This window comes from Sylvia atricapilla, chromosome 12 (assembly GCF_009819655.1).
Source record: "Sylvia atricapilla isolate bSylAtr1 chromosome 12, bSylAtr1.pri, whole genome shotgun sequence".
NCBI lineage: Eukaryota > Metazoa > Chordata > Aves > Passeriformes > Sylviidae > Sylvia > Sylvia atricapilla.
Window position 1 is genome coordinate 988,202 of NC_089151.1, and position 25,272 is coordinate 1,013,473.

The 25,272-nt window shown below is 64.9% G+C and overlaps 5 protein-coding genes across 6 annotated transcripts; 1 reads left to right on the forward strand and 4 right to left on the reverse strand.

Moving 5' to 3' along the window:
* Positions 1-355: 355 nt before the first annotated feature.
* On the reverse strand, positions 356-4,180 carry VPS4A (vacuolar protein sorting 4 homolog A). 2 transcript variants are annotated; one of them, XM_066327392.1, is made up of 11 exons: positions 4,027-4,180; positions 3,596-3,707; positions 3,376-3,523; positions 3,210-3,271; positions 2,835-2,954; positions 2,566-2,722; positions 1,780-1,928; positions 1,595-1,676; positions 1,304-1,523; positions 1,063-1,203; positions 356-769 (listed from the first exon to the last, which is right to left on the reverse strand). In XM_066327392.1, exons 1-11 carry the CDS (start codon positions 4,045-4,047, stop codon positions 668-670), a joined length of 1,314 nt encoding a protein of 437 aa, XP_066183489.1. In that variant the 5' UTR covers positions 4,048-4,180; the 3' UTR covers positions 356-667. The 2 variants fall into 2 exon arrangements, with proteins under 2 accessions (XP_066183489.1, XP_066183490.1); XM_066327393.1 differs by lacking the exons at positions 3,210-3,271; positions 3,376-3,523.
* A 644-nt stretch (positions 4,181-4,824) lies between these two features.
* Positions 4,825-12,279, reverse strand: SNTB2 (syntrophin beta 2). The gene is made up of 7 exons (XM_066327399.1): positions 11,771-12,279; positions 7,846-8,056; positions 7,236-7,446; positions 6,641-6,783; positions 6,319-6,515; positions 6,060-6,241; positions 4,825-5,901 (listed from the first exon to the last, which is right to left on the reverse strand). The coding sequence occupies exons 1-7, from the start codon at positions 12,198-12,200 to the stop codon at positions 5,809-5,811; spliced, it is 1,467 nt and encodes a 488-aa protein (XP_066183496.1). The 5' UTR covers positions 12,201-12,279; the 3' UTR covers positions 4,825-5,808.
* Positions 12,280-12,823: 544 nt separating this feature from the next.
* On the reverse strand, positions 12,824-17,579 carry UTP4 (UTP4 small subunit processome component). Its single transcript, XM_066327396.1, is given in 17 exon segments — positions 12,824-13,054; positions 13,390-13,500; positions 13,577-13,762; positions 13,921-14,016; positions 14,237-14,343; positions 14,568-14,727; positions 14,841-14,963; positions 15,063-15,127; positions 15,316-15,412; positions 15,770-15,861; positions 15,942-15,972; positions 15,974-16,114; positions 16,222-16,430; positions 16,526-16,615; positions 16,716-16,800; positions 16,885-17,076; positions 17,339-17,579. Coding segments are annotated over 17 exon segments (2,061 nt in total). The 5' UTR covers positions 17,498-17,579; the 3' UTR covers positions 12,824-12,937.
* A 51-nt stretch (positions 17,580-17,630) lies between these two features.
* On the forward strand, positions 17,631-19,329 carry CHTF8 (chromosome transmission fidelity factor 8). The gene is made up of 4 exons (XM_066327400.1): positions 17,631-17,667; positions 18,233-18,273; positions 18,349-18,466; positions 18,533-19,329. Exons 2-4 carry the CDS (start codon positions 18,251-18,253, stop codon positions 18,746-18,748), a joined length of 357 nt encoding a protein of 118 aa, XP_066183497.1. The 5' UTR covers positions 17,631-17,667; positions 18,233-18,250; the 3' UTR covers positions 18,749-19,329.
* HAS3 (hyaluronan synthase 3) lies at positions 19,211-22,543 on the reverse strand. Its single transcript, XM_066327397.1, has 3 exons — positions 21,923-22,543; positions 21,309-21,410; positions 19,211-21,208 (listed from the first exon to the last, which is right to left on the reverse strand). The coding sequence occupies exons 1-3, from the start codon at positions 22,541-22,543 to the stop codon at positions 20,285-20,287; spliced, it is 1,647 nt and encodes a 548-aa protein (XP_066183494.1). The 3' UTR covers positions 19,211-20,284.
* Between the last annotated feature and the right edge of the window lie 2,729 nt (positions 22,544-25,272).

Consider the following 25,272-nt stretch of genomic DNA (forward strand, 5'->3'; position numbering starts at 1 on the left):
CAAAAGGAGGATCCTGCTCTCTGGGGCTTGTTTGGGGCTCATGGTGACAGGGTGGGCGTCTGGGCACAGCACGGGGGGCACCGGGATGGGGCTGGGGGCAATGAGGCTGAAGGGAGCCCAGGGACTACACAAGAGCATATGGGGTGTGGGCTGGTGGGTGTCATCAGCTGCTGGCTGCTCCATCCAAGTACCCCTGCTGTAGGCACACATCCCTGTCTCAGATAGCTGGAGTGTGAGGAACCCCACCACCCCCCTGGGACAGGCAGAGGCCTTGGCCCTGGGTCACTACATTTTGGGGGGCCTGGATTGAGCCCCCTGGTGCGGGCAGAGCCTTGGGGAGTGGCTGGGCACTGGCTGAAGCTCTCAGATTGTTTTTATTTTCATATAAACAAGACAGAACCCAAAGCAGCATTAAGTTAAAAAATAAAAAAAAAAAAAGAGCAGGAAGAAGAGTGGGGTGCCTCCGGGGAGGGGACCCGGCCGCCCAGGCCATGCTCAGACCCACCCCCCGTAGTGTGAGCCCCCCGGGCCGTGTCCCCGCGCCTGCAGGGCGCTGCAGTGCTATGGGGCAGGAGGGAGCGAGCATCGGTCGGTTTGGCACGGCCCGGGACAGGGGGCACGGCAGGGCCTGCAGCTGCCCCAGCCCCACACCCCCCGTGCCCCGCCCTCAACCTTCCTGTCCAAAGTCCTCCGTGAATTTCTTCACTTTGAGGAGATCCTCCACATTGACGGTGGGGCGGGTGGTGGCCAGCGAGCGCAGCATGTCTGCCTGCAATACACGTGGGTGGGCGCGTGGCTCAGAGCAGGCAAGGGCATGGGATAGGGACCCCCATGGCAGTGGGGCACCTTTGCCCCATGGCAGCAGCACTGACCACAGGTGGGAGCTGCCTGGCAGACCCAAGGCCCTTTCCTGTCACCCAGCCATCCTTTAGGAGGCTCAGGACTCCATGGGGGTAGTCTGGGGGTTTGTGTCCACCCCCAGGAGTCACAGCCCTGCCTGGCCCTTGGCCTAGAGGGTGAACAAGGAGGTGACCAGGCCAAAGCTGTGGAGGGGACACTTACCTTGCAGACGATGGGCTCCATCAGCTTGTCACTGGGCACTTCCATCCAGGTCATCTCATTGGCCCCAAGGTCACCGGGTGAGCACGGCGTCAGGAGATCATCCACGATGGCACCGGGGGTGGTGCGGGAGGGGCCACGGACCTGCACAGAGCCAGTGGCACGTGGCACAGAGCTCGGGGTGGGGGGCAGCACCTGCAGTGCCCACCCAGGACCACGCTGGGCCCTGGCAGCTCCCACTCACCTTCTTGAAGTGTGTGGCCGACTGCACCTTGCGCACGGGCTGCATCAGGGCGTCCCGCACGATGATGCTGATGTCGGCCCCCGAGTAGCCCTCGGTCTTGCGGGCGAGCTCCTGGATGTCGGCGTCCGTCAGCGAGTGCGGGGTGTTCCCCAGGTGCAGCCGGAACATCTGCGCCCGCGCCATCTCCTCGGGCAGCGGGATGTAGATCCTCTTCTCGAACCTATGGGGCGTGAGGGGTGAGCCCCAATGGCAGCCCTGCTGCGGGGCTGGCACAGGGCGCGTGGGGCTCACCTTCTCCTGATGGCCGAGTCCAGCACCCAGGGGATGTTGGTGGCACCCAGCACCAGGATCCCGTCGCTGCTGTTCCCCACGCCTGCAGGCAAATGGCTCAGAACAATCTCCAGGGAGTCTCTGAATCCCCAGGTTCTGCCCGCCTCGTCCTGCTCCCACCCATCCCTGGGACAGCCCCCTCCCACCTTGCATCTGCACCAGGAACTCGGTCTTGATGCGCCGGGCTGCCTCGCTCTCATTCTCATTGCGGGAGCCACACAGTGAGTCCACCTCATCGATGAAGATGATGGAGGGCTTGTGCTGCCTCGCCAGCTCAAACAGGTTCTTCACCAGCCTGAGAACAAAGCAGGGGATGGGGTCCCCGCTCAGAGACCCTCCTCAGCACCCCCATGTGTTCTGGGAACCCCACACTGGCAGCAAGGGAAATGCCACACCAGGGACTGTGAGAATCTCAAGGGGCTGTGCTCTCCCCTAGGACCCTGTTAGGGATTAAAGTAAGTCTAATTATAGGTTACTAGAAATTAATAACGTAGAGTTAAGTTTAATTAGGACTTGCTCACAGCTTGGTAGGGATAAGCCCTCCTTGAAGCTCACTGTGAGCTGTAAATGAATTCTGAGCATAGACAGATGGGAAATCTTCAGGTAAGAGCTGCAACTCTGGAGAGTCCCAAAGCTGCCCCAAGCTGGAGCATGATAGCAGTTAATTAAGACAAGGAGACAGAATCCAGTTAAGTGTTAGAAGACCCCAGCTTAAAGCTGCTGTTGGACTGAGAGATCTCTGAAAATGGGACAGTACAGGCTGTGAGGGAAGAGGCTCAGAGATTGCTTTGTTCAGACTCTCTGAAGGCACCAGCTCCCAATTCTTTAACAGCCCTGTTACTGGGGTTCCTGATGCTGATGGTCCCTGCCTCAGCCTGGACGGCTGGAGCACCAGGAGCCAGGCTGTGGCCACATCCCTGCTGCCAACTTACTTCTCACTCTCCCCCAGCCACTTCGACATCAGGTCAGAGGATGACACAGAGAAGAAGGTGGAGTTGTTGGCCTCGGTGGCCACGGCCTTGGCCAGGTAGGACTTGCCGGTGCCAGGCGGCCCAAAGAGCAGGATCCCACGCCAGGGCGTGCGCTTCCCTGCAGCAGAGACCGGGGTCAGGCCTCCCCATCCCTGCGCCCAGATCTGTGCTGGGGTCACCCACAGAGGGGCCACCTCCTGCACAGCCTCCTCCCACTACCATGGCCTCACCTGTGAACAGGTGTGGGAACTTGATGGGCAGGATCACGGCCTCCTTCAGGGCTTCCTTGGCTCCCTCCAGCCCGGCCACGTCGCTCCACCGCACATTGGGCTTCTCTATCATGATGGCACCTGGGAGGGAGTGACTCTGCTCACATCTCTGCAGAGATGGGCACGGAGAGCACTGAGAGCCAGAGTCCCTCCCCACACCCACAGTCCCACCTGCCCTCAGCACAGAAGCCATTTGGGGTGAGCAGGCTACAGGAATGGACCCTGGGCCCCAGTCCCACAGCCTGTCCCCCTCCCCACAGCCATACCTCAACAGGGCTGGCAGTGAATCCCTCCTCAACCCCAGAGGGTCGAACCCACCACAGGTTCCTCTCTCACCCATCAGCTGCTCCTGCAACTTCTTCTTCTCAGGGTTCTCGCCCTCACTGTCACTGTCACTCCTGGGGACAGGGGATAGGGTTCAGGAGAGGGACTGGCACTGGGGTGGCAAGGGGGGTACTGCCAGCCCCACAGCCAGACAGGGGATCCCACGTCCCCCACGCACCCCTTGTTGTCATTCTGTGCTTCTCTGACAGGCCTCTTGCTGTGCCTGTCCTTGCTCCGCAGGTACTCCTTCAGCTTCTCCGCCCGGTCCAGGTACTGCACGCACTTGGCTCGGATGCTCTCCTTGGCCTTGTCGCTGTGAGCCTCATCTGCAGAGACCCCCAGGCGTCACCCGGAGCCCCCCGAGCCCCGGAGCGCCCCAGGCCCCCGGCGGGACTCACATTTGATGGCGTGCAGGAAGTACTCCACGGCGTGCTGGTACAGCCGCAGTGCCTCCTCGTAGTTCTTGGCCTTGTCCTCCTCAGTGGCTTTGGTGACCAGGTCGATGGCTTTCTGCGAGGGGGGGAGCGCCGTGAGCACCGGGCACCGGCGGAGCCTCTCCCCACGGCCGGGGGCCAGGCCGGGCCCGCTCGCACCGGGGATCTTCCGCCGCGGCCGCCTCCCTCCCCACCGCGCCGGCACCGGGGCTCGGCAGGGCTCGGCGACCTCAGCGGGGCTTTGCCCCGGGGCCGGGTGAGGCCTTTCCCCGGCCGGCAAGGCGCCGGGCCCCGGTGAGGCCTGTGCGCTGGGCTGTGCGGAGGCCCCGCGGGAACGGGGCGCGGTGTCGGCGCTGCCGGAGCCTCGGTCCGGTCCCGGTGGCCGCGGTCGGTACCTGCAGGGTGGACGTTGTCATCGCATCGCCCGGTGCGGCCGCTCCGGCGGCCCCGGGACGGCGGCGGCGGCGGCGGCGGTGGCGACTGCGGCTGCGCGGGGCACCGCGCCCCCTGGCGGCGCCTCCGGAACTGCGCCGAGGGGCGGGGCCGCAACCCCGCCCGGTGCGCGTGGGAGCCCCGCCCACAAACGGGCGTGGTCTGTATAACCACGCCTGTTAGCTATTTATGTATGATAGAGGCGTGGTCCCGCGTGGACACGCCCATTCACCTGTGTGACGTTACGGGGGCGTGGGCTTACATAGCCCCGCCCATTGAAGCCCCGCCCCCGCGGGCCCAAGTACCCGCGAACATCCCAAAAACACGTGACCACGCGTGTGTTTGTGTATTTTTTACGTGTTTACGTGTGCATATTCGTGTGTGTGTTCATGAGTGTTTACGTGTGTGTCTGTTCTTGTGTCCGTATGCCCGGGTACGCACTCTTGTGTGTACGGTATTTACCTGTGCACACACACACACCCCCCCCCAAACACCTGCGGGTACAGTGCTCACTGCTGTACCCACCTGTCCCACACCTGGACTGAACCCCCTGTAAAAGTCGCCCCAGTCCCCTGAGAAATCCCCAGAGACCCCACCCCAGCTTCCCCAGAGACCTCTCCACTCCTTCCAGAGACCCCCTTAGTCCCTCCGTCATTCCCAGAGACTCCCCCAGCCTCCCCAGCTTCCCCAGAGATCCCCCCACTTCCAGAAACCCTCATTCCTCCCACCATCTCCACACCAGACTCAGTGAGACCCGGAGCCCCTGGAAAAGGCAATCTGATATAAATAGCGATTTACAAAGAATACAAAAATAGAAGGAGGGGGGCAGCAGCCCGAGCCAGCACCCCACACGACCCCACAGCCCCCCAAAAGCAGAGAACCATGCAGGAGTTTGGCTGGGGGGTACTGGGGTCCCGGCAGGAGCGGGGAGCCCTGGAGGACCCTGTGGCCCTTCCTGGGCCCCGCAGCCCTGCAGGGTGTGAGAGCTGCCCCCAAAGGGAGGGAAAGTACAAAAAGCGAAAAGTGCATCGATCTACATGTCCTGCCCCGGGGGATCTCCCGGCGGAGGGGTACAGGCGGCAGTGGCTGGGGAGGGGCAGCCCCGGGAGGGGCCCCTGCAGCCTGAACCCCAGCCCAGGGCAGGGACACGGCGTTTGTTCAGCCTTTGGGAGATTTGGGGGTCACTAATGGGGGGCAGCAGGGCATGGGGGGAGGCCAAGGGACCAGAACCCTGGGCCAGAGCACCCCCTTTGAACCCCTGAGTGCGCCCTGTAAGACAAATGTGTCCCCCCACCCCGAGCAGAGAGTGGAGACCCTGTCATGCAGCAATGGGGGGTCCCACAGCCCCAGCCCCGTCCCATGGGGGGACAGTGTGACCTCTTTGGGGGAAGCCCCAAGGCAGGGGGACACTGGCTCCCCTAGACATGAGTTGGGGGCACCAGGAGTCCCCCAGGCTGGGGAGCTGAGCTGGCCCCACTCCAAGGCACAGTGGTGAGATCAGTGATGGCTTCAGCCCCGGGGGGATTAAAGCTGGTGTGTGTACCCTGACCCCTCGGGGCACTGGGGAGGCCGGGAGCGCTGGTGTGGGGCAGGAGGGGCTCACCCCCTGCAGCTGTGCTGCCACATTCCCGGTGGGTCTCAGGGCAGCAATCCCAGCCCCAGCAAGGCACCGATGGAACAGGAGAGGTTGGGGGGCCCTCTGTGACCCCCAGCTGGTTCGTGACAGGGCGAGGGGGCTGGGGCACCTACGCCAGCAGCCCCATGCGGGTGACTTTGGCCGAGAGGAAGGTGTGCAGGACGAAGACGATGGGCTTGGGGCAGGAGTGCAGGTCCAGCGCCTGGGGGGAGATGGAGAATGCTGTCAGCCACCCCCACGACCCACTGGGGATTGCAGGGCTGGGGGTTCCAACCAGCCAAACCCAGTGAGTCTGGGCGGCCGGGATGCTGCAGGGATGGGGAAAAGCAGAAGGAAGCAGGGGGTCCCTTGGAGGCTCACCAGCTCCCCCTCAGGGCCCCCGAAATCCAGGTAGAGGGTCCTGATGCCGTCATCCGCAGACATCTTCAGCCGCTCGTAGGGGTAGCGGAACAGGACGCTGGAGCCTGGCTCGTCCCGGGAGATGGTGAACCCGCCCTCGTAGTGGATGGAGAGCTGCACCTCCTGCCCGCCCAGCGTGCAGCCTGCGGGCACAGCTGCTGTCAGCCCTGGAGGGGAGCACGGGGGGAAACCGGAGTGGTCCCAGCACCGCGGCACTCACCCACAGTCACCTCCTTGATGAGCTCGGCGGCGGCGTGGCAGCCCTGCACCAGGACGCGCGTCCACGCCGACAGGTCCCGGTGGGTCTCCACGCGGAAAACGTGCATCTCCACGCCCTGGCGGGAGCCCGTCCGCGTGGCGAACGTCAGCTCCGAGCCCAGCGCGGGCGAGCGGCGCCCGGAGCCTGAGTGCACCAGCCTGGAGGGAAAGCAGGTGAATGGGGGTCAGGCAGCCCCGGCACCGTGTCAGCCCATCGGCGTTTTGGTGTGTCTTCCCTGCTCTGAGGCAGAGCCACGGCCTGAGGGGGCCCGGCCCCGGCTCACCTGGTGGCCACCAGCGGGTAGCTGTGGCAGGGCGAGGCCCAGGCGTCCCTGGTCCAGGGCATCCCATCGTACAGCAGCAGGTCCTTCTCTGTCACTGCCATGAGCACCGGCCGCCACTGCTGCCGCCCGCCGTCCAGGCGAGCCTGCCGGGCACCAGGGCACCGTGAGGGGTGCCAGGGGCTGCGGGCACCCGCCACAGCCCAGGAACCCAACCCCTGAGCCCACGGGCAGACGGACCCCGACCCAGCGGTTCCTCATTGCCGGGCAGCATCCACAGGGCTGCCACCCTGGGAAACGAAGCTGGGAGCAGCCCTCAGCTCACCACTCTGCCAGAGCTGGCTGCAGCTCTCAGGCAGTGAATTCATGGAATAGGGAGGGTGTCATGATGGGTTCCATCTGGAAAATCCCAGCGGGAGAAGGGGCCGAGGGCATGGGAAATGCTGCCATCATCGAGGCACAGCTGGATGGGAGAGCAGCAGAGCCAGTGCCCAAGCTGGGCTCTCTGGCTGCATCCACAGCCCCAGTGACATCCTTAGCACATCCCGTTGGCACTGCTGTCCCTGGGAGCACCCTGGCACATCCCATCAGTGCGTACCTGCTCGGCCAGCCAGGCAATGTGCTTCACCTCCTGGCCGCCAGCCGTGGGGCTGCCAGAGCCCAGCGTGGCATTGAGCTCAGCCAGGACCTGGGGCAGCAGCGCGGTGATGTTGGCGTGCAGGGCACTGAACCAGGCGTGGGCTGTGGCCGTGTCCCGGCACCGCAGCACCAGCGTGTTCCGGCTGTCCGGCGAGTGCAGCTCGATCAGCCTGCGAGGGGACAGGGCCAGGGCCCGGGGTGGGACATCAGCACCGGCTGAGTGAGCCCAGCACAGCAAACTGGCTGCACTGGTTTGGGGCTTCCACTGTGCATTTCCACCTGCCAGGGCTTTTAGCCCTCGTTTTAAGGCAGAGGGGCTGCCAGGGGTCTGGGAGGGAACACGGCATAGCTCTGCCCCTGGCCAAACCCTCTGGAGTGTCCTTCCACAGCTCAGTGGGCAAAGCTGGGGGTCACGGCCTCAGTGAGGGGCAGCCCCCAGCTGTGCCCAGGGTGTCCGTGGGGTGCAGGATCCCTCACACTGGCACTGGTGAGCAGACCCAGTCCTGTCCTGGGGGTCTTTTGGGAGCAGGATCTCCCAGACTGGCACCACCTGCAGCCCCTGCCCTCACCTGTTCTCCAGGTCCGGCATGCTGAGGTTCCGGGCAGCGAAGCACATCTTGAGGGGGATCACCTTGCGGTCACGGGGGCCCTGGTGCTGGGGGGACCCCGAGTCCTCACTGCCACTCAGGCTGGGGGACTGCGGGGCCGCCCCCTCCCACGGCAGGTCTGACACCAGCGACGGCTTCTTGATGTAGGGGGTCACCTCCCGCATGAACTTCACTGGGGGGAGTGGGGGCACAGTCAGACCTGGGGAGGATCCTGCACCCCCACTCCACAGCCCCGTGCCCCAGGGTTATCTGATAGGGTGAGGTGACCCTCACACACCAAGGCTTGGAGGGTCTTGTGGGGGGTCCCACCCTGTCCGGGTCAGGGATGTCCCAAGTGAAGGACGGTGCTGGCAGCTCATCCCGCCGCCGGCGCGGGTGTAGGAAGGGGAAGGCGCCACAGGACAATGGTGCTGGGCAGGAGGTCAGGCTGCAGCCCATCCTGGTCCCATCCTGCCGTGCCGCTGTCGGAGCAGCCGGGACCGTGCCCGCCAAGTTTCCAGCACTGCTGGCGATGCTGAGCCAGCTCTGCTGCTCACACCCCGATGGCAGCCAGCCTCCGCTCCACAGGGCGAGGAGGAGGGTGTGCAGCCAAGACATCCCGGCTCCACGCGCCTCTCCAGGCCGGGAAGGAAGGAAGGAGGCACCAGCTCCAGCTCCTGCTCCCTCTGGACCGTCCCACCCCAGCACCACCCCGCTGACAGCAGCCCTGGGCCCCCGCCCGGCTCTCGGCCGGCCGCGCCAAGCCCCGGCAGCTTCGGCCAAGGGAGGGACACGCTGGGGACAGAGATGGGGCAGCGAGAGGGAAAACCAAACCAAAACGGCAAACAGGCTGCACTGCACTGAGAAACGAGCGGTGAAAGGATCCTGGAGCCGGCACAATGCCACAGCCAGGCCCTCTGGAGGGGGAGCAACACTGGTGTTGGGGCCCAGGCTGTGCTGCTGCCAATCCTTCACTGCGGGGCTGCCAAGTGGGAGTAAGGATGGGATAGCAGGGACGGGGAGTGGGCAGCCCCACACTAGCCCCCCAGCTTCCCACCAGTTCTGCTGAGCCATAGTGCTGACACGAGGTGCTTGCCCTTGCTGTGGGCAGCACACGAGTTAATATTAGCTGCCGCCGCGCTGATCCCGGGATTACCGCTGTCCCCGCACCCCTAATCCCGCGGCCGGGCCGGGCAGGGCAGGGCAGGGAGCGCCACAGGCAGCAGCACAGCCAGCAGCTCCCGCTGCGGGGCCGCTCGGCAGATGTTTGCCAGATGTGGGCAGCTGCCTCCACCACTGGGAGGGAGCTCAGCCCATGGGGGCTTCAGCTCACAGTGCTGCGACCCTGCAATGCAGGCGCTGACCCCGGTGGAGTCAGGAGAGTGAGGGGCCAAGCTGGGCAGCCAGCAGCATTGGGGACTGAGTGCTGTGCCAGGGGAGCGTGGGTGCCCTGTGGTGACTGGGAATGGTGGATGCCCAGGACTGTGTCTGCCCGTGGTGGGGACAGCAGAACTGGCTCCCAGTTTCCACTGGGATGCATCCATGGCGCAGGCAGGACGTGGAGCACCTCGTGCCAGCAGGCACATGGATGGAGGCACTTTGAACCACCCCTTCTGCTTCTGGCGAGCCGGTGACCAGCACACAGCTGCACCAGCACTGCCACTGCTGTCCCAGCACAGGCACCATCACCCCGGCAGAGCCACTGCCGCCCCACCCACGCGCTCACCACAGAGGAAACCCAGCTGTCCCTGCACCCCTCGCCTGTCCCGCTGCAGGAAGGCGGCTGCTCGGCCTGCACGGCAATGCTGCCTGCACCCCGGCCTCACCGGGGCCGAGCCCTGCAGCCAGCACGGAGCACCCAGCACGGAGCGCCCACGAGGTTTCCCCAGGCTTGTGCCCCGGGCAGTGCCCCTTTCCCCAGGGCAGCAGCTGTGCTCGGCGTGGGCCCTGAGGCCAAACCCAGCCCCCTGCATGGGTGACAGCAGCCCCACGGAGATGCTGGTGTGGGGCTGATGGCTCCACCACTGCCACAGAGCCTGGCACCTGCCAGGGTGGTGAGGAGGGATAGGGCTGGATGCCAAGGCAAATGTCCCCCACCAGCTCCTCTCCAGGCCCTGCTGATACTCAGTGATCACCAGATGGTCCCACCACAGCCATCAGAGCAGCAGTGCCCAGCCACAGTGAGAGGAAAGGGAAATGGGGAAAAAAAGGGAAGAGGGAAGAGGGAAGAGGAGGGAAGGGGAGGGAAGAGGAGGGGAAGGGAAGGGAAGGGAAGGGAAGGGAAGGGAAGGGAAGGGAAGGGAAGGGAAGGGAAGGGAAGGGAAGGGAAGGGAAGGGAAGGGAAGGGAAGGGAAGGGAAGGGAAGGGAAGGGAAGGGAAGGGAAGGGAAGGGAAGGGAAGGGAAGGGAAGGGAAGGGAAGGGAAGGGAAGGGAAGGGAAGGGAAGGGAAGGGAAGGGAAGGGAAGGGAAGGGAAGGGAAGGGAAGGGAAGGGAAGGGAAGGGAAGGGAAGGGAAGGGAAGGGAAGGGAAGGGAAGGGAAGGGAAGGGAAGGAAAGGAAAGGAAAGGAAAGGAAAGGAAAGGAAAGGAAAGGAAAGGAAAGGAAAGGAAAGGAAAAGGAAAGGAAAGGAAAGGAAAGGAAAGGAAAGGAAAGGAAAGGAAAGGAAAGGAAAGGAAAGGAAAGGGAAAGGAAAGGAAAGGAAAGGAAAGGAAAGGAAAGGAAAGGAAAGGAAAGGAAAGGAAGAGGTGTCTGCTGCAGCCCCTGTGCCCGTGGCGGAAACGAGGGACAAACACACCACGGGCTGGAGCTCCTGTGGGACAGGATCAAACGGCCGGGCAGCACGAGGAAGGATGTCCTGAATCAGGCACAGGGTCCCGTGGGGACTCTTGCTGTGTCCGACAGCAGCCCTGACCGAAGCAGCAAGCCCAGTGCCTCTGCTCTACCTCAGCCCCTGCAGTGCCCCAGCCGTGGCCACGCACCTCGTGCCAGGTGTGCCAGCACCGGGGAGCCCAGCCGTGTCCCCTCATGTCCACCGAGCAGTGTGCCAGGTGCACATGCAAAGCAGCAGCACCGGTTCCCGTTCTCTGTGCCCAATGGGCACCATGTCCACAGGACAGATGGACGTGCCAGGACACCAGGACAGTGTGTGTGGCACCAGAGCACTGTCTGGCTCACCCTGACCCCCGCCACAGGGGGCTCGTGTCCTCACGGTGCCCCATGGCACAAGCCCCGTGCCGTGCCGCCGGGCTGGGCAGGTCCTGCCCGAGCTTGTCAGGCTGCTGGGAACAGGTCGGGCAGGAGCCGGTGGCTCGGTCGGGCCAGTCCCGAGTCAGCTGTGCTGTGGGCACAGAGCCCACGGGGACACCGAGCCTGCGGGGAGGCTGAGCCCGCAGGGACACGGGCAGACCCTGCACCAGCACCCGGGGTCACAGCCCTCCGTGGGGATTCTGTCACCAAGGGTAGGGGACAACCTGTTCAGGGCAACGCCACAGCCAAGGGACACCGAGTCTATCCTGGGGGACCCCAAGTCTGTCTCTGAGGGACCCAAGTCCGTCCTGAAGGGACACAATAAGTGGAGATGTCCTGTCCTTGTCCCCAGCTGTCAGGGGTCCCCATCCTGCCACAGAGGGAACAGCCCGACCGGAGGGGACAGCCCAGTCCCTGTCCCCGTGCCTGGGGGGCCACCGTGGCTTGGGGGCTCTGGGAGTACACACAAACTGGACCGGGGTGGGGACAGTGGCGTCCCACACCCGTTAAAGGGACCCGAAGGGGCTCCAGGAGTCCGGTGACAGCGGCAGGGAGGTGTGGTGGGAGCCGGTAACGGCGGGGGAGCACCGGGGCGGGGGACAGGAGAGCACCAGGGGCCCGTACCGGGGATCTGGAGGGAGAGGAAGGGGTTTAGGCGTTACCTTCAAGGATGACCTCCCTCCCGGCTCTCTTCAGCGCCTGCACAGCTTGATCGTGGGTGGCATCGCGGAGATCGACGCCGTTAACAGCGAGGATGGCGTCGCCTAACCGGAGCGCCCCGCTCCTTTCCGCCGCCAATCCCGGGAAGATCCGTGAGATCAGCACCGGCATCCGATTCTCCCGACCTCCCTTAATGCTGATCCCGAGCCCTCCCGCCTCCGCTTTCACCACCCGCACCCTCCTCACGCCACCGGGTGCCGCCGCCTCCGCGTTGCCGTTCACCACGCCGTTCACCACCGACGGATCGCCGGTTCCCGGTTCCGCCGTTAAGCTCAGCGTTTCCCCGGTCAGTTCCACCGACACGCGGACCCAGCGTTCCCGCAGGAGCAGCTCCAGCAGCCCCGTTTTACAAGCCCGGGTCCACACGGCCATGCCGCCGCCGCCGCCGCCGCCGGTCACCGGGGAAGGGGCGTGGCCTGGGGAGAGGGCGGGGCTTACGGCCACGCCCCCGCCCGCATGGCGCGCTGCGGTAGGCTCCGGGGCACGGGGGGGACGGGGTGGGGCCGCCCCGCCCCCGCCCTGGAGGCCACCAATCAGAGAGGTGGCGGCCAAGCGGCCGCTGCTGTGATTGGTCGCGCCGGAGGGCGGGGCCTAGGGAGCCCCGCCCCCGCACGCCATGTCTGGCGCCGAGATTATTTGGCGCGCTGCGATTTATTTTACGAGCTGCGCTTTAAATCTCCCGTATTTTCCGAGGATCCCCGATATCTCTCCCTCCATCCAGGGGAATGACGCTTCCCTGCCCCACTCAACACCCACAGACCCCCGTCCTCAGGGAATGAAGCTTCCCGGCCCCAGGCAGCACTCACAGACCCACGCATCCGCTGGGGAGAGAGAAGCCAACACTGGGATTAGACGCTGGGAGGGAAAAGGGATGGAATTTGGGGTATCACCTTGTCCCCGCAGCGCCGGGGAGGAGAACTGGAAGGATATGAAGATCGTGATGACATGATGGTGGTGTGATAACAAGGAGTCACTCACAAGGATGAGCCCTGAGCCTGGGCATGTACAGAACAGTGAGGTTTTATTCCTACAGCACCTTAAGAAAATTCTTACAGTGCCCCAGGAAGGCAGCACAGAGACAGTTTCCGAGACTGGAGTGGCTTCTGCTCTCAGGTGCCAAATTTCTTCTGTTGGACAGGCAGAGGCAGCTGTGTTTTGAAGTCCATGATGGGTCGTTCCACCACAACCAGGCAGTTCTCGTCCAGCAGATCCATGAAGAGCAGTGGCTGCAAAGCAGGAGATGGGAATCATGAAATGGTTTAGGGTGGAAAGGACCTTAAAGGGATCCTGTTTTACCCCATGCCATGGGCAGCAACACCTTCCACTAGCCCAGGTTGCTCCGAGCACCATCCAATCTGGCCTCGGACATTTGCAGGGGCAGCCACAGCTTCTCTGGGCACCCCGTGCCAGGGCCTCCCCACCCTCACAGCAAACAATTCCATCCCACTTCCCTATGACCCTGGCCTCTAGCAGTGGGAAGCCATTCCCCCTTTGTCCTGTCCATACCCTTGCTCCAAGTCCCTCTCCAGAGCCTGAGCAACTCCTTGACACCATCACCCACCTGGAACTTCTTGCAGATCTTGAAGGCGTGGAGCTGCCGCTTCCTGGCCGTCTCTGGGAGCTGTTTCAGGGCGCTCTGGTTCATCAGAAGGGTGTTGTCATCGGGCAGGGGCTGCAGGAGCAGACACAGCCCAGGTCAGAGCTCCCACAGGAGCACACCCCAGGCACCCCCAGCCCCACCGGCTCACCAGGGACTTGTCGAGGATGCAGAGCAGGTAGGTGTCGTGGAGCAGGATGTGTGAGGGGTTCTTGGGGTTGAAGGTGATGTGTGTGATGGGCGAGTCCCGCTCCAGCCAGGTGCGGTGCAGCCCCCGTTTCTGCACCACGCGGCTCCAGCTGGTGTACTGCTTCTCGGGGATGCTGAACTCCACCAGCTGACAGGACAGCAGGGACACGGGGTGACTCAGGGGCATCTGCTCCTGGCAGCTACCCCACGCCACCAGCTCCAGCCAAGCCCAAAAGCACTGAAGGCAGGGAGACAGGCTCAGGGAAGGGGCCAGGGCCACGAGAGCTCAAGCAGGAGAGCTCCTACCTGCTGGTCCGAGTAGGCGATGACAAGATTGTTGGTGCTGGGGTGGATGGCGAGGGCCGATACGGCACAGTCGTAGGTGGGCACCGTGCAGTGATGCTGCATGAGGGGACAGTGCACTGATGGGACCCACCGAGGCCACCACTGCCACATCTCCCACACACCCACCCCTGACCAGAACCTCCCAGCCTCTGATCCCCTTTCCCAGGCACCACCCCAGCCCCTGCTCCAGAGATGCAGTGATGGCTCCCGGGGGGCCCTGCCTGCTAAGCCCCCCATCCCACACCCCCTGAGGCTGGGGGGTCACTCCCAGGCCCACCTTGAAGCATTTCAGGTTGTAGATGTGGATGGCCCAGTCGCCACTGACAGCTGCCAGCCAGTGCCCGTCCGCGCTCGGCGCCAGCAGGTAAACGGCCTCGGAGCAGCCTGCAGAGACCTTCAGGTTGAGAGGCCTGCTGGCAGCCCAAACCCCCAGAGACACCCCGCCCCACATCCCTCCTGACTGCCCAGTGCCAGGCCGTGGGCGTGCAAACACCTCCAGGAGAGACTCACACACCTCTCAGGGCAGGAAAGGGGGCACCCCACCTCTGCACCCACAGGGGAGGGGGATGTGGAGCCCAGGAACCCCCCAGCACCACCCCAGCTCCCACCTGAGGGTGGCTGCAGTGTGTGCAGGTGTTTGCAGCCCCCCGGCTCCAGCAGCTGGAAGACGTGGACACATCCTCGAGCGGAGGCGACAAAGAGGCTCTCGGAGTCGGCGGAGAACTGGAGCTGGTAGGCTGGAGGCAGCAGCTTGGGCACTTTGGGGACCTGGGAGTGGGGAGAACGCAGCCCTGGCAGCCACCCCACTGTCACCCACACTCCCCACGAGTGACACTGGCCACGCCAGCCCCCAGGACCCCACAGCCCCCCGCCCCTCTGACCTTGCTGAGGCTGACGCCGTCCCCGTCGCAGTGCACGCGGTACAGCTGGAAGCGGGAGGCCGTGGAGTAGCCAACCCAGGTGCCACAGGGGGAGACGCAGCTGCAGTAGATGTGCTCTGGGCCCTGCGAATGCCACAGGACTGAGGGGGGCCCGAGGAACTCCCAAAGCCCAGCATACACCCCTCAGCTGCCCCAGGGGCACCCCAGCCACTTCAGCCCTACCTTGCTCTTGAGCTGCACGAGGTGCTCAGGCATCCGGCACAAGGGAAGGACCTCGCCGTCCTTTCCTGGGGAAGAAGCCACACAGACCATCAGTGATAGTGGGAAAACCACACGGGGCTCTTTGAGCAGCTGGGGATCCTGGGGGAGTGCCCAGACCCTTCCCTGAGGCTCAGGACAGGTCAATCCCAAAATCCTGTTGGGAGCATGGGCTCTACCAGGGAGCTGACTGTGGAGAGCTGCACCTGTGACTCACCAGTCTCCTCAGTGGAGCCAAGTCTCCAGAGCTCCAGGTACTGGGAGAACTGGAAGAGGAGCAGCCGGGCTTTCCTGGCGCAGGAGACGAGGCGTCGCTGTGTGGAAAAACAGGCAGGATGTCATGGACCCACAGCCTGGCACAACGGGCTGGGGAACAGCCAGAATGCCCAGGGGTGCTGGAGACTCCACAGCGGGGGAGTGCAGGGAAATCAGGTCCCGTGGGATGGGAGCCTGGAGATGGAGACCCAGCAGGACCAGCAAGACCAGCTTGACAACTACTGCTCCTACTGCTCCTGGCAGGAACTACCAGGAGAGGAGACACAACAGGGCAGAGGAGGGACCCAGGCACAGGGAAAGAACCCTGGCAGGGCAATGAGGGCACCTGGAGGGGCAGGGAAATCCAGCGCTGCCAGCCCCACCAGCTCCAAGACCCCAGTCCATGCGTCACTCACATGGGGGAAGGTGAATTTTCGGAGCACTGCGTCGTAGCCCTTCTTCTGCACCTTCTCCATCAGCGGGCGGATCACCAGCTGGGCGTCCAGGCCTGGAAGCCAAGCACAGGTCAGCTGAGCCAGTACTGGGAGGGGAGATCCAGCCCAGCCCCAGTGCTGCCGGCAGTCCTACCCCCAGAGATGAGGGCGGTGGGGCTGTGTGCCAACGGCCCGCACGTCGTGGCTGTGGAACTGGAAGGGCTTCGTCCGCACCCAGCGTTTCTCCAGCCCGCCCAGCTTCACTGGCAGCAGCTGCAGCTGGTAGGTGGCCCCGGTCGAGGTGCCCACGACAATGCTGTCCTCCTTCTGCCGCGGAAAACAGGACGAGGTTGTGGGAGCAGATTGGGAACTACAGGAGGGCACTGCTGGGTGGCACCGAGCGTGCCAGGGAGGGACCTGGAGGTGTCACCCACCTCCGACACGGCCAGCGAGAGCGCGGCTGAGGTGCTGACGGTGTGGGACTCTGCCAGCGTGCCCTGCTCCCAGTGCCAGAACTGCACCCTCCCAAAGGAGTCAGCACTGACCACGGTGCCATTGGAGAGGAGGGCGATGGCCCACACCACGCACTCGCGCTTGGCCTTCTCCACCTGGTGGTTCACCATGATCCTCTGCACCGTCTGGCCTGCAGTGGGAGAAGGTTGGGGTGACAGGGCATCCCCCAGTGAGTGCCAGCAGTCCCCGGGGATGGGATGGGGCTGCTCCCTGGACAGTAGGTACCTGAAGTGACGTCGATCACACGGAAGAAATCGATGGAGCCAGCCACGATGTGAGTGCCCGAGGGGTGCCAGGACAGGCACAGGACACGGCCTGGGGAGGGAAGATCCGTGTGAGAGTCCGTGGGCTGACAGCGCCCTGGTCACCGGGAGACGCGGAGGGACAGAGGGATGGTGCTGCAGCCAGGACCCACCTTTCCGCCTGTCCAGGTTCCGCTCAAACTGGATCCCCCCAGGAACGACTTGGAAGATCTTGACAGAGCCATCCTCGCAGCCGGTCTGCGGGGGTCGGGATCAGCGCGGGGCACAGCGGGACCCTCTCCCGCCACCGCCGGCCCCGGGGCCGCTCCCGGCGGCACTCACCGCCAGCTGCGTGCCGCTGCTGTTGGCCACCATGCTCCAGATGGGTCCCCCGCCGCCATCCACGCCGCGGGCCGCGCTCAGCCCCGACAGGTCGTACTCGATGATGTCCCCGCTGAGGCCGGCCCCGAACAGCCGGTCCCCGGCCGCCCAGCACAGCGACTCCACCGCCCGCGCCTCGTGCCCGGGGATCACCTGCGCGGGGACGGCGTCACGGCACGGCCCGGCACGGCCCGGCACGGATCGGCGAGGCCAGGAAACGCCCGCTACGGCCTCGCTGAGGCTCGACACAGGCCCAGTACGGGCTGTGTACCGATCCGCAGGGCCAAGCAGAGCCTGCTCCCGGCCCGATACGGCCCGGCTCGGCTCGGAACCGATGGGAAAGACCAAGTACGGCTCGGTACGTGCTCGGAACAAGCTCGATAAAGCCCGGTACGTCCCGTGCCGGTGTTCTCACCTTCTCCTGGAAGTAGTTGGCGGCGAAGTTGTACACCTCGACGGCGCCGTCGGTGCGGGCCAGGGCCAGGCGGGCGCCGCGGGGGTGGCAGGCGAGGCAGCGCACGCCCGCCGGCACCAGCCCGAAGAACCGCACCCGGTGCACCTTGAACTCGCCCATCGCTTCCCCGCCGGCCCCGGCGCCGCTCCGCTCCCGCTCCCGGCCCCGCTCCGCCCCACGTGCGCGCGGCGCGCCGGAACCGGAGCTGCCCCGGGCCCGCGCGGCGCCGGAAGCGGCACCGGAAGCGGAAGCGGCGGCGCGGCGGGAGATTCGGGCGCTGCCGGCGGCGGGTGCGGGAGCGGCGGGGCCGGGCCGCGTCCCGGGGCCAGCGCACGGTGCAGGCGGGAGGGATCCGGCCCCGAGAGACCCGGCCGGGCTGCCCCGGGCCGTCCCCGCGGCACCGGAGCCGCTGCAGGGCACCGGCGGCCCGAGGGGAGCAGGGCCCGGGGCCGGTCTGGAGCGCCCGCGGGAGGGATCCGGGCCTTGGGGTCTGGGTGTGCGGGGGAGGCTGCAGGGCCCCGAGGGGAATCGGGGTCTGGGGTGTGGTTTCTGGGCATGGGGGGGGCTCCGGGGGGGGATGGGGAAAGGCGGGTGCTGGGGCTGGATCTGGGGGGCAGTAGGACCTGTTACGGGGAGATCTGGGCTTGGGGATCTGTGGGGCCCAGCAGGGGCTGGAGGGATTCTATAGGGTCTTTGGGGAAGGATCTTGGGATCTGTGGGCCCAGAACAGGGTCTGTGCATGGGGGGGTCTGTGGGGCCCAGGGGCAGAAGTTAATCCTGGGGAGCCCAGAGGGGAAGGGCCAGGGGGGCTCCTGCTCCCCTGCCCACTCCCCCTGGCTGTCTGTGTCTCTGCAGCCCCTGGCAGGGCCCGGCATGGTGCAGATCGTCGTCTCCAGGTGAGCCCATGGGTCTGGTGCCCATGTCACCTTTGCCTGCTGGGGCCTGGGTGACCCTCCCCATCTCTCCCCCAGCGCTGGCACAGGAGCCTTGGCACAGTGGATGCTGGTGGAGCTGCAGGGTGAGGTGGAGCCCCGGCAGAGCAAGGACCTGGCTGGGAGCCTGCTGGGAGACCTGCACTTCACCTGTGAGGTGAGGCTGGACACCACTGGGACCTGCCGGGGACAGTCCAACCCAGCCTCACTCCGCTCTCTCCAGGGCGTCCCTGTGCTCATCGTGGGTCACCACATCCTCTATGGGAAGGTGGTGCAGCTGGAGAAGCCGTTTGCTGTGCTGGTGAAGCAGAGAGGAGCCTCCCAGCCCAGCCCCACGGAGCCCCACAGCCACTACACCGTTACTGCCCTCATCAAAACCAAACTGCTCTTCAAAACCCGCCCCAAGCCCATCATCACCCACGTGCCCAAGAAGGTGTGAGGGGAAAAGGATGTGGGCTATGAACTGTGATCTGCTGCTGGATAGAGCAGCAGGGACTTGGGGAGATCAAGGATCTCATCCTGTCCTGCACAGGGGATGCTGTGGCTGCTTGGTCCTGTGTCTGAGTACCTGGCACCCTTCCTGGGTCACTTTTCCCCCATCCAAATGACTGTTTTCAGAGAGCAACCAAGCTCTTGGCCACAGACCCTGTGGCTCACCCCAAGAGACACGGTTCCTGGTACTTAGGGACTTCCTGGGAGCCTGGGCAAGGCTGTCCCACCCCAGGGGCTGCCCACAGTGTCCAGCAGGTCCCAGGGATCCATGGAGGTACCAGTGTGGAGATGTCTCCTTCTACCCCCTCCCTGCAGCTCTAGGGACACCAGTGCCATGGAGGGACTCAGGACCAACCTCGCTCAAGCTGGGCAGGGGGACCAGGCACCCTCCCCAAAACACACCATGTGCCCTCACTTCAAGTCTTTATTTCCACAACTCCATCAGGATATAAAAACCAGCTTTTTCCACCCGAAATATGGAAAAAAAATCCCCCTGGCAGGTTCAAAAATAAATAGATTTACAAACCATTTGTGACAATACCAAAGAGCTACAAAAGTCTGCTAAAAATCCTTGTATTAAATTAAACAAAAACCAGCTAAAAGCTCCGTCATAGAAAGGGGGTTTTATCCAAGTCCTGAAAAAAGGACCTACAGGTGAATTCCCTGGAGGGAGGAAAGTTGGGAAGCACCTTGCCTAAATCCCCATCTTCCCACTGTTGGGAAGGTAGCGGGGTGGGAGTGGTGGGGCTGTGTGTTGGCCAGAGTGTTGCTGGAGACCCTCTGGGGCTATATCATGCTCTGGCCAACACACCACCCCCCCAGTTTTCCCAGTTTCTCCATGCCAGGATTCCCCCTTGGCTCTTTGGCAAAGCTGAAGGAACCTGCTGCCCTCCTGGAGCAGCCAGACCCCCCGAAAGGCCTGGGGGGCTCCCCGTGGGTACGTGCCCGCACGCAGCCGTGGGGCAGAGGCAGCACCAGCCAGCAGTGCTGGCACTGTGCTGGACGGAGACTGTGCGTCCTGGGGGTGGGAAGTGCTGTAGCACCGTGGAGATGGGACTGAGATCCCTGTAAAAAGCACCGAAGGGTGGAAAATTCTGGAGTGGGGTGCGGGGAGCGCAGCCAGCAGCGCTCCACACCAGGATGCTCCATAGGGCACAGCTGGGATGTAGCTGGCAGCACCTGGCTGGGTGATGGGCAGCCCTGGCTCGGCTCCTCTGTGCCCAGCTTGGGATGGAAAAATAAAAATATAAGAATGTACATCTTAATAAAGAAAAGCAAGATTTCAAGATCTGGTGAGAAATGCCAAGGGTTGGGAGCGCACAGCGCTGCCCAGCAGCTCCGGGATTGGGAAAAAGGGAACTGGGGGTGTTCACTCCAGCACCTGGTGGTTCCAGCGTGGGGAAGAGGGGACTGGGGGTGGTTACCCTGACACATTGGATTGCCATGGCACGTGGGATGACCCTGGCATGGTTCCACCCCATGGTCAGACCTCAGTGAAGACCAGCCCGCATTGCTCCTGCCTCTTGCCGCAGCGACGGGCAACGATGGCCAGGTAGAGCATGAGCAGGGCCACCCAGTAGCAGGCATAGAGGACGGCACCTGAGACGAGGAAGGCCACCTCGGTCTCGCTGAAGAGGTCCTGGCTGTAGGCAGTGTAGGCCAGCCCGCCCAGCAGCACCGCCACCCACACCGACACCGGCAGCAGCCCCACGAAGTTCACCACAATGGTGCGGCGCCCTGAGGTGCCCCAGCCCGACTTGTTGATGGTGGCAATGGCAAAGATTTTGGCGGGCAGCAGGCTGGACATGTAGAGGAGGGCATAGAGGGACATGAAGATCATCTCGGCATTGCCACGCAGGAAGCAGGCGTAGGTGGCCTTGATGACACCCACCAGCTGCACTGTCAGCAGGAACAGGAGGATGTTCCAGACCCGGCCACGGTAGAAGAGCTGGATGACGGTGGCGATGAGGAAGAAGGGGAAGAAGCCGGTGACCACCGACTCGTAGGTCATCCAGAGGTGATGCTTGTGGAACCAGAGCGCGTTGTAGAGCCACTCACGGAAGTAGGATTTGCTCCAGCGGGTCTGCTGGTTGAGCCAGCGCAGGTACCGCGTGGGCGTCTCCGTCAGGCACTTGGAGCGAGCCGTGTACTTGGTCCGGTAGCCCAGGCTGAGCACGCGGTTAGTGAGGTGCCGGTCGTCCCCGAAGCTGCACTTGCTGCCCAGGAAGGTCTGGTGGTACCAGTCCTCGAGGAACTGCTGCAGCAGAGCGTTGCGGTACATGCCCAGGGGGCCGCTGATGCACTGCACACAGCCGAAGTACGACTGGCACGCGCGCTCCACGTTGAAGGCCATCCAGTACCTCACGCTGCTCAGGAAGGAGATCCACGAGTCGTACTTGTTCAGGATCTGCAGAGGGGATGGATGTGAGTCCCGGCGGTGCTGCAGCCCCCGGGACCCCCAGCCCTGCCTTCTCCTCCCCGCAGTGCCCTCCCTCACGCCAGGGTACCTGGACATCGCCGCCGACGCCACCGACGTGGGGGTCTGCCTCCAGGATGCGGAGCATCTCGGCGGTGCAGGCGGGGTCCAGCACCGTGTCTGAGTCACACACCTGGGGGCAGAGGGAAGGTTGAGCCCCGCTCCTGCCGCCCACGCGCGCCCGGCAGACAGCCCAGCCCACAGCCAGGCAAGCCTGAGCCACGGACGGCGAGACCAGGCAGAGCCCCGGAGACCGGCAGGCGATGGCAGGGAGCAGAGCACCCGGTGGTACCGGGGCACCGCTGCCCGGGACACCTGCGCTGAGGGAGGACCTGCCCCAGTCACCAGGAGTGGGGACCTGGCATTCTGTGCCACCCTGTCCCAGGGGATGACACCATAGCAGGCCACGTGCTGAGGCGGTGATGGGACACCCCTGGGCAGCAGTGTGGGCAGGGCTCAACACCTCAGCCACCTCAGCGCCAGTCACCCCCAGCCCTGGTGGCTCGTGGCCAGTGCATGGGGCCAGATCCAGTGCCAGGTGCTCCTGAGGGTTCCCGAGGCTGCTCCCGTTCCACCCACAGCCCCTGTGCCTGGCCAGGCAGGCAGGATGCTCACTGCCCACATCCCCCCAGCCCATGCATGCACCTGGATATAGTCCACGGAGTCTCCAAGCGCCCGGAAGGCCGTGTACATCACCTCCCGCTTCCCGCCCCACTTCTGCAGGATGCAGGAGTAGGTGTTGCTGCGGACCAGCGCCTGAACACGGGCCAGCCCTTCCCGCAGCTCAGCCTCCGTCTCCCCCTCTCCCTGCTCGTGGAAGTTGCTCTTCCAGATGTAGCTGCCGGTGTGCTCGGAGCCCATCACTTCCTGGAAGATGTCCAGCATGTAGGTGTCGTCGGGGCCGTTGCCGTCCACCACCATCACCACTTTGAGGTCGGGGAAGGCGATGCGCTTGACGGAGCGTAGGCACTTGGTCAGGTAGTCGGGGTCCTCCTGGAAGGCGGCGATGCAGAGGGCCACCGAGCGCCCCGGCCGCACCGGCTGCCCCTCGCCCCGCATGCGCCGGTGCTCCAGGAAGGCGAAGAGGCTCTGGATGAAGAGGTGCAGCCCCAGGATGGCCCCGTAGAGCCCGAAGGAGAGGTAGTGCTTCTCCGTGTGGATGAACTGGTACCCCGTGACGTAGGCGGCCAGGATTCCCCCCAGCACTGCCACGGCGAAGAGGCTGGTCCCCACGACACGCAGGGCCGTGGAGAGGCTCCCTGGCATCTGCGGGGACATGGGGCACCGTCAGGGCAGGGGGACATCCTCTCCATCAGCTCACCCAGAACAAAAGCGGGGTGGCCCTGCTCCTCTGCTGCCCCGCGGCCACCCTGTCCCTCACCCGCCACTGATTTGGGGGTGACACCTTCACGGTGTCACAGGGACTGAGGAGGTGTAAGGGTCCCACACACCCCGCTGTGTGTGGTGCCAGGTGAGGTGTGGGTGTCCCGAGTACCCCACGGTGCACGGTGCCAGCACCTCCCATCCACCCGAGCAGGAGCACGGCTGCTCGCCGGCTGGAGGACAGGGAAGGGCACGGGGATGTCAGGGACCGGGGGAAATCACGGCCGCCCGGAGCCCTCCTCCAGCCCGAGCGCGCACGGTGGGACCCTCGGCTGCGGGGATGGCAGCAGGCAGACCCCCACCCCGCTGCGGGATGGGACGAGCAGCGCGGGCAGGACGGGACTGCGGAGCTGCTCCGGGACGCGGGCTGGGGGTGCGGGCAGATCGGGGGTGCACGAAGGACCACGTGCAGGGGTGCGGGCAGGGCGCAGAGCCAGCCCCAGGGACCCCCGGCGGCACCTCCCGGGCAGCCCCCTCCGGCTTCCCCCCGCTCCCGCAGCTCCCGGCTCCTCCCGGTCCCGCAGCCCCCGGCGCTCCCCGCTGCCCGTTACCCCCGGCCCCGCAGCCTCCTGTGCTGCCGGTCTCGCAGCACCGCGGGGGCACCCCGAGCCGGCAGCAGCGGGGCCCGGAGGGAGAAGGAGGGACCGGGACTCACCGTGGAGGTACCGGTGGTGGTGCCGCCGCTCCCCGCCCGCCGCCGCCGCTGTGCGCCCGGCCCGGCCCGTGCGGCCCCTTTATACCGCGGCGGGGCCGGCACCGCCCGCAGCCCGCGGGGGCCCCGCCCGGCACCGGCACCGGCACCGGCACCACCGGCACCGCCCCCGGCACCGGCACCGGCACCGGCCCCGGCTCCGCCCGCAACCCCCGGGAACCCGCCCCGCACCGGCGGTACCTGGCACCGGCCCCAGCCCCGCACTGCGGGAGTGATGACCGGCACCGGCGGCACCGGCATCAGCGGCACCAGTGCCGCACCGGCACCATCACAGGCATCACGGCACGGCTGCTATACCGGCAGCACCGGCGGCGGCTCTGGTGCTGCACCGGAACCGGCATCACCATCACCCGGCACCGGCGTCAGGAGCCGCGGGCACCGGCACAGAGCCGCGGGGAACGTACCGGCCACTCCATCCCCTCCTGCCCCGCTCTTGGGGCCCCTCTCATGACACCCACGTGTCACCTTCCTCTGTCACCGTGTCCCCACTTGGCGTAAGCCACCCGTGTCAGCCTGTCCCCGTGGCCGGTGGGTGCCCGGGCAGGACCAGGGTCATCCCGGGGACAGCAGCACTTTGTCCCTGTGCCGGCCTGATGGCAGGGGACAGCCCGCTCCTGGAGGGACCGTTCTGAGTCTGTAGGAGGCACAGCCGCGACTCGGGGCTCAAATTCAGCACTTTTGGCTTTCCCACCCCAAACCGTCTCCTGCTGTGCTGGGAGCTGGGTGCCAGGTAATGCCGGGATTGGGTCTGGGGGCTCCAAGCACCAAGAGCTGGGGAAGGGGATCCCTGCAGCCGGAGCACCCCGTGCAGGTGGAACCCCCTCACTGACACCCCCGGCACTGTGGTGGTGTTGTCTGGAGCTTCCCCAGTGCCTGGAGTGAGGTGTGAGGAACTGGTGAGCCCACGGTTGGGACAGGGACATGCCGGGACCCTCGGCATCACCAGCAGGGTTCTCACATAACCATGGTGGGGCACAGGGGGGCACAGTGGGGCCAGACTGGCATGGTCGTGCCTGTGCCACCACCACGGTGGTGGGACAACAGACAGGGGCAGCATGTCTGCAGCCCTCCCTGTGCCCTCATCGGGGATCCCTCACTTTCCCGTGCCTGTGGCTGCTCCAGGTGGAAACCAAACTCTCTCCACCTCTGGCACAGCTGCTGCCTTGCTCACAGCAGCAGGACAGCCGGACACATCCTTGCTCCTGGAGGCAGGATGGCTGCACAGTGCCCAGCCAGTGCATCAAATCAGGAGACTTTTCATTCCAAATTCCCCCTCTGCCACTCACAGCAGGCCCTGGGCAGGCACAGCTGGTACAGCAGCATCCCAGTGCGTGCCTGGGTCTGACACCAGCACCAGGAGTGATGAGGAGTGCTTGGCCATCCACTCTTGGGTGAGGAGAATGGGCTCTGGCTGCTTGTGCACTTACAGCAGGACATGGCACTGGGTGGAGACACGGCCAGGGGTCCCGACCTTGCAGGGAAGGGGGGTGCCAGACTCCCCTCATTTAGCAGCACAGATGGGAAATGGGCCCCTGGGGCTGTGCAGCGTGGGGCTGGGCTGCACAGTGCCAGGGGAACAAGGGGGCCACCAACCTGGGTCCCTGAGGACTCTGTTCCCCCACACTGCAGGTGTGCAGCAGCTCCCAGTGCAGGAATGGGGATCATGGTGCTGTCCTGCCTGGAGAGAGGAGGTGACACTGATGTTGGGGTATCCCTGAGCACGTGGTGGTGGGTGGTAGTCCCAGCCAGGCACCCTGTAGGGTCTCTTAGCCCCTCTTCAGCACGGAGAGGCTCTTGGTACCACACCAGAGGGCTCATCCTCAGACTCTGTGATGAGGGAACCCCCAGACTCTTCAGCATCCTTGTGGTGTGAGTACAGTGCCAAGGAGGTGCCATGGAA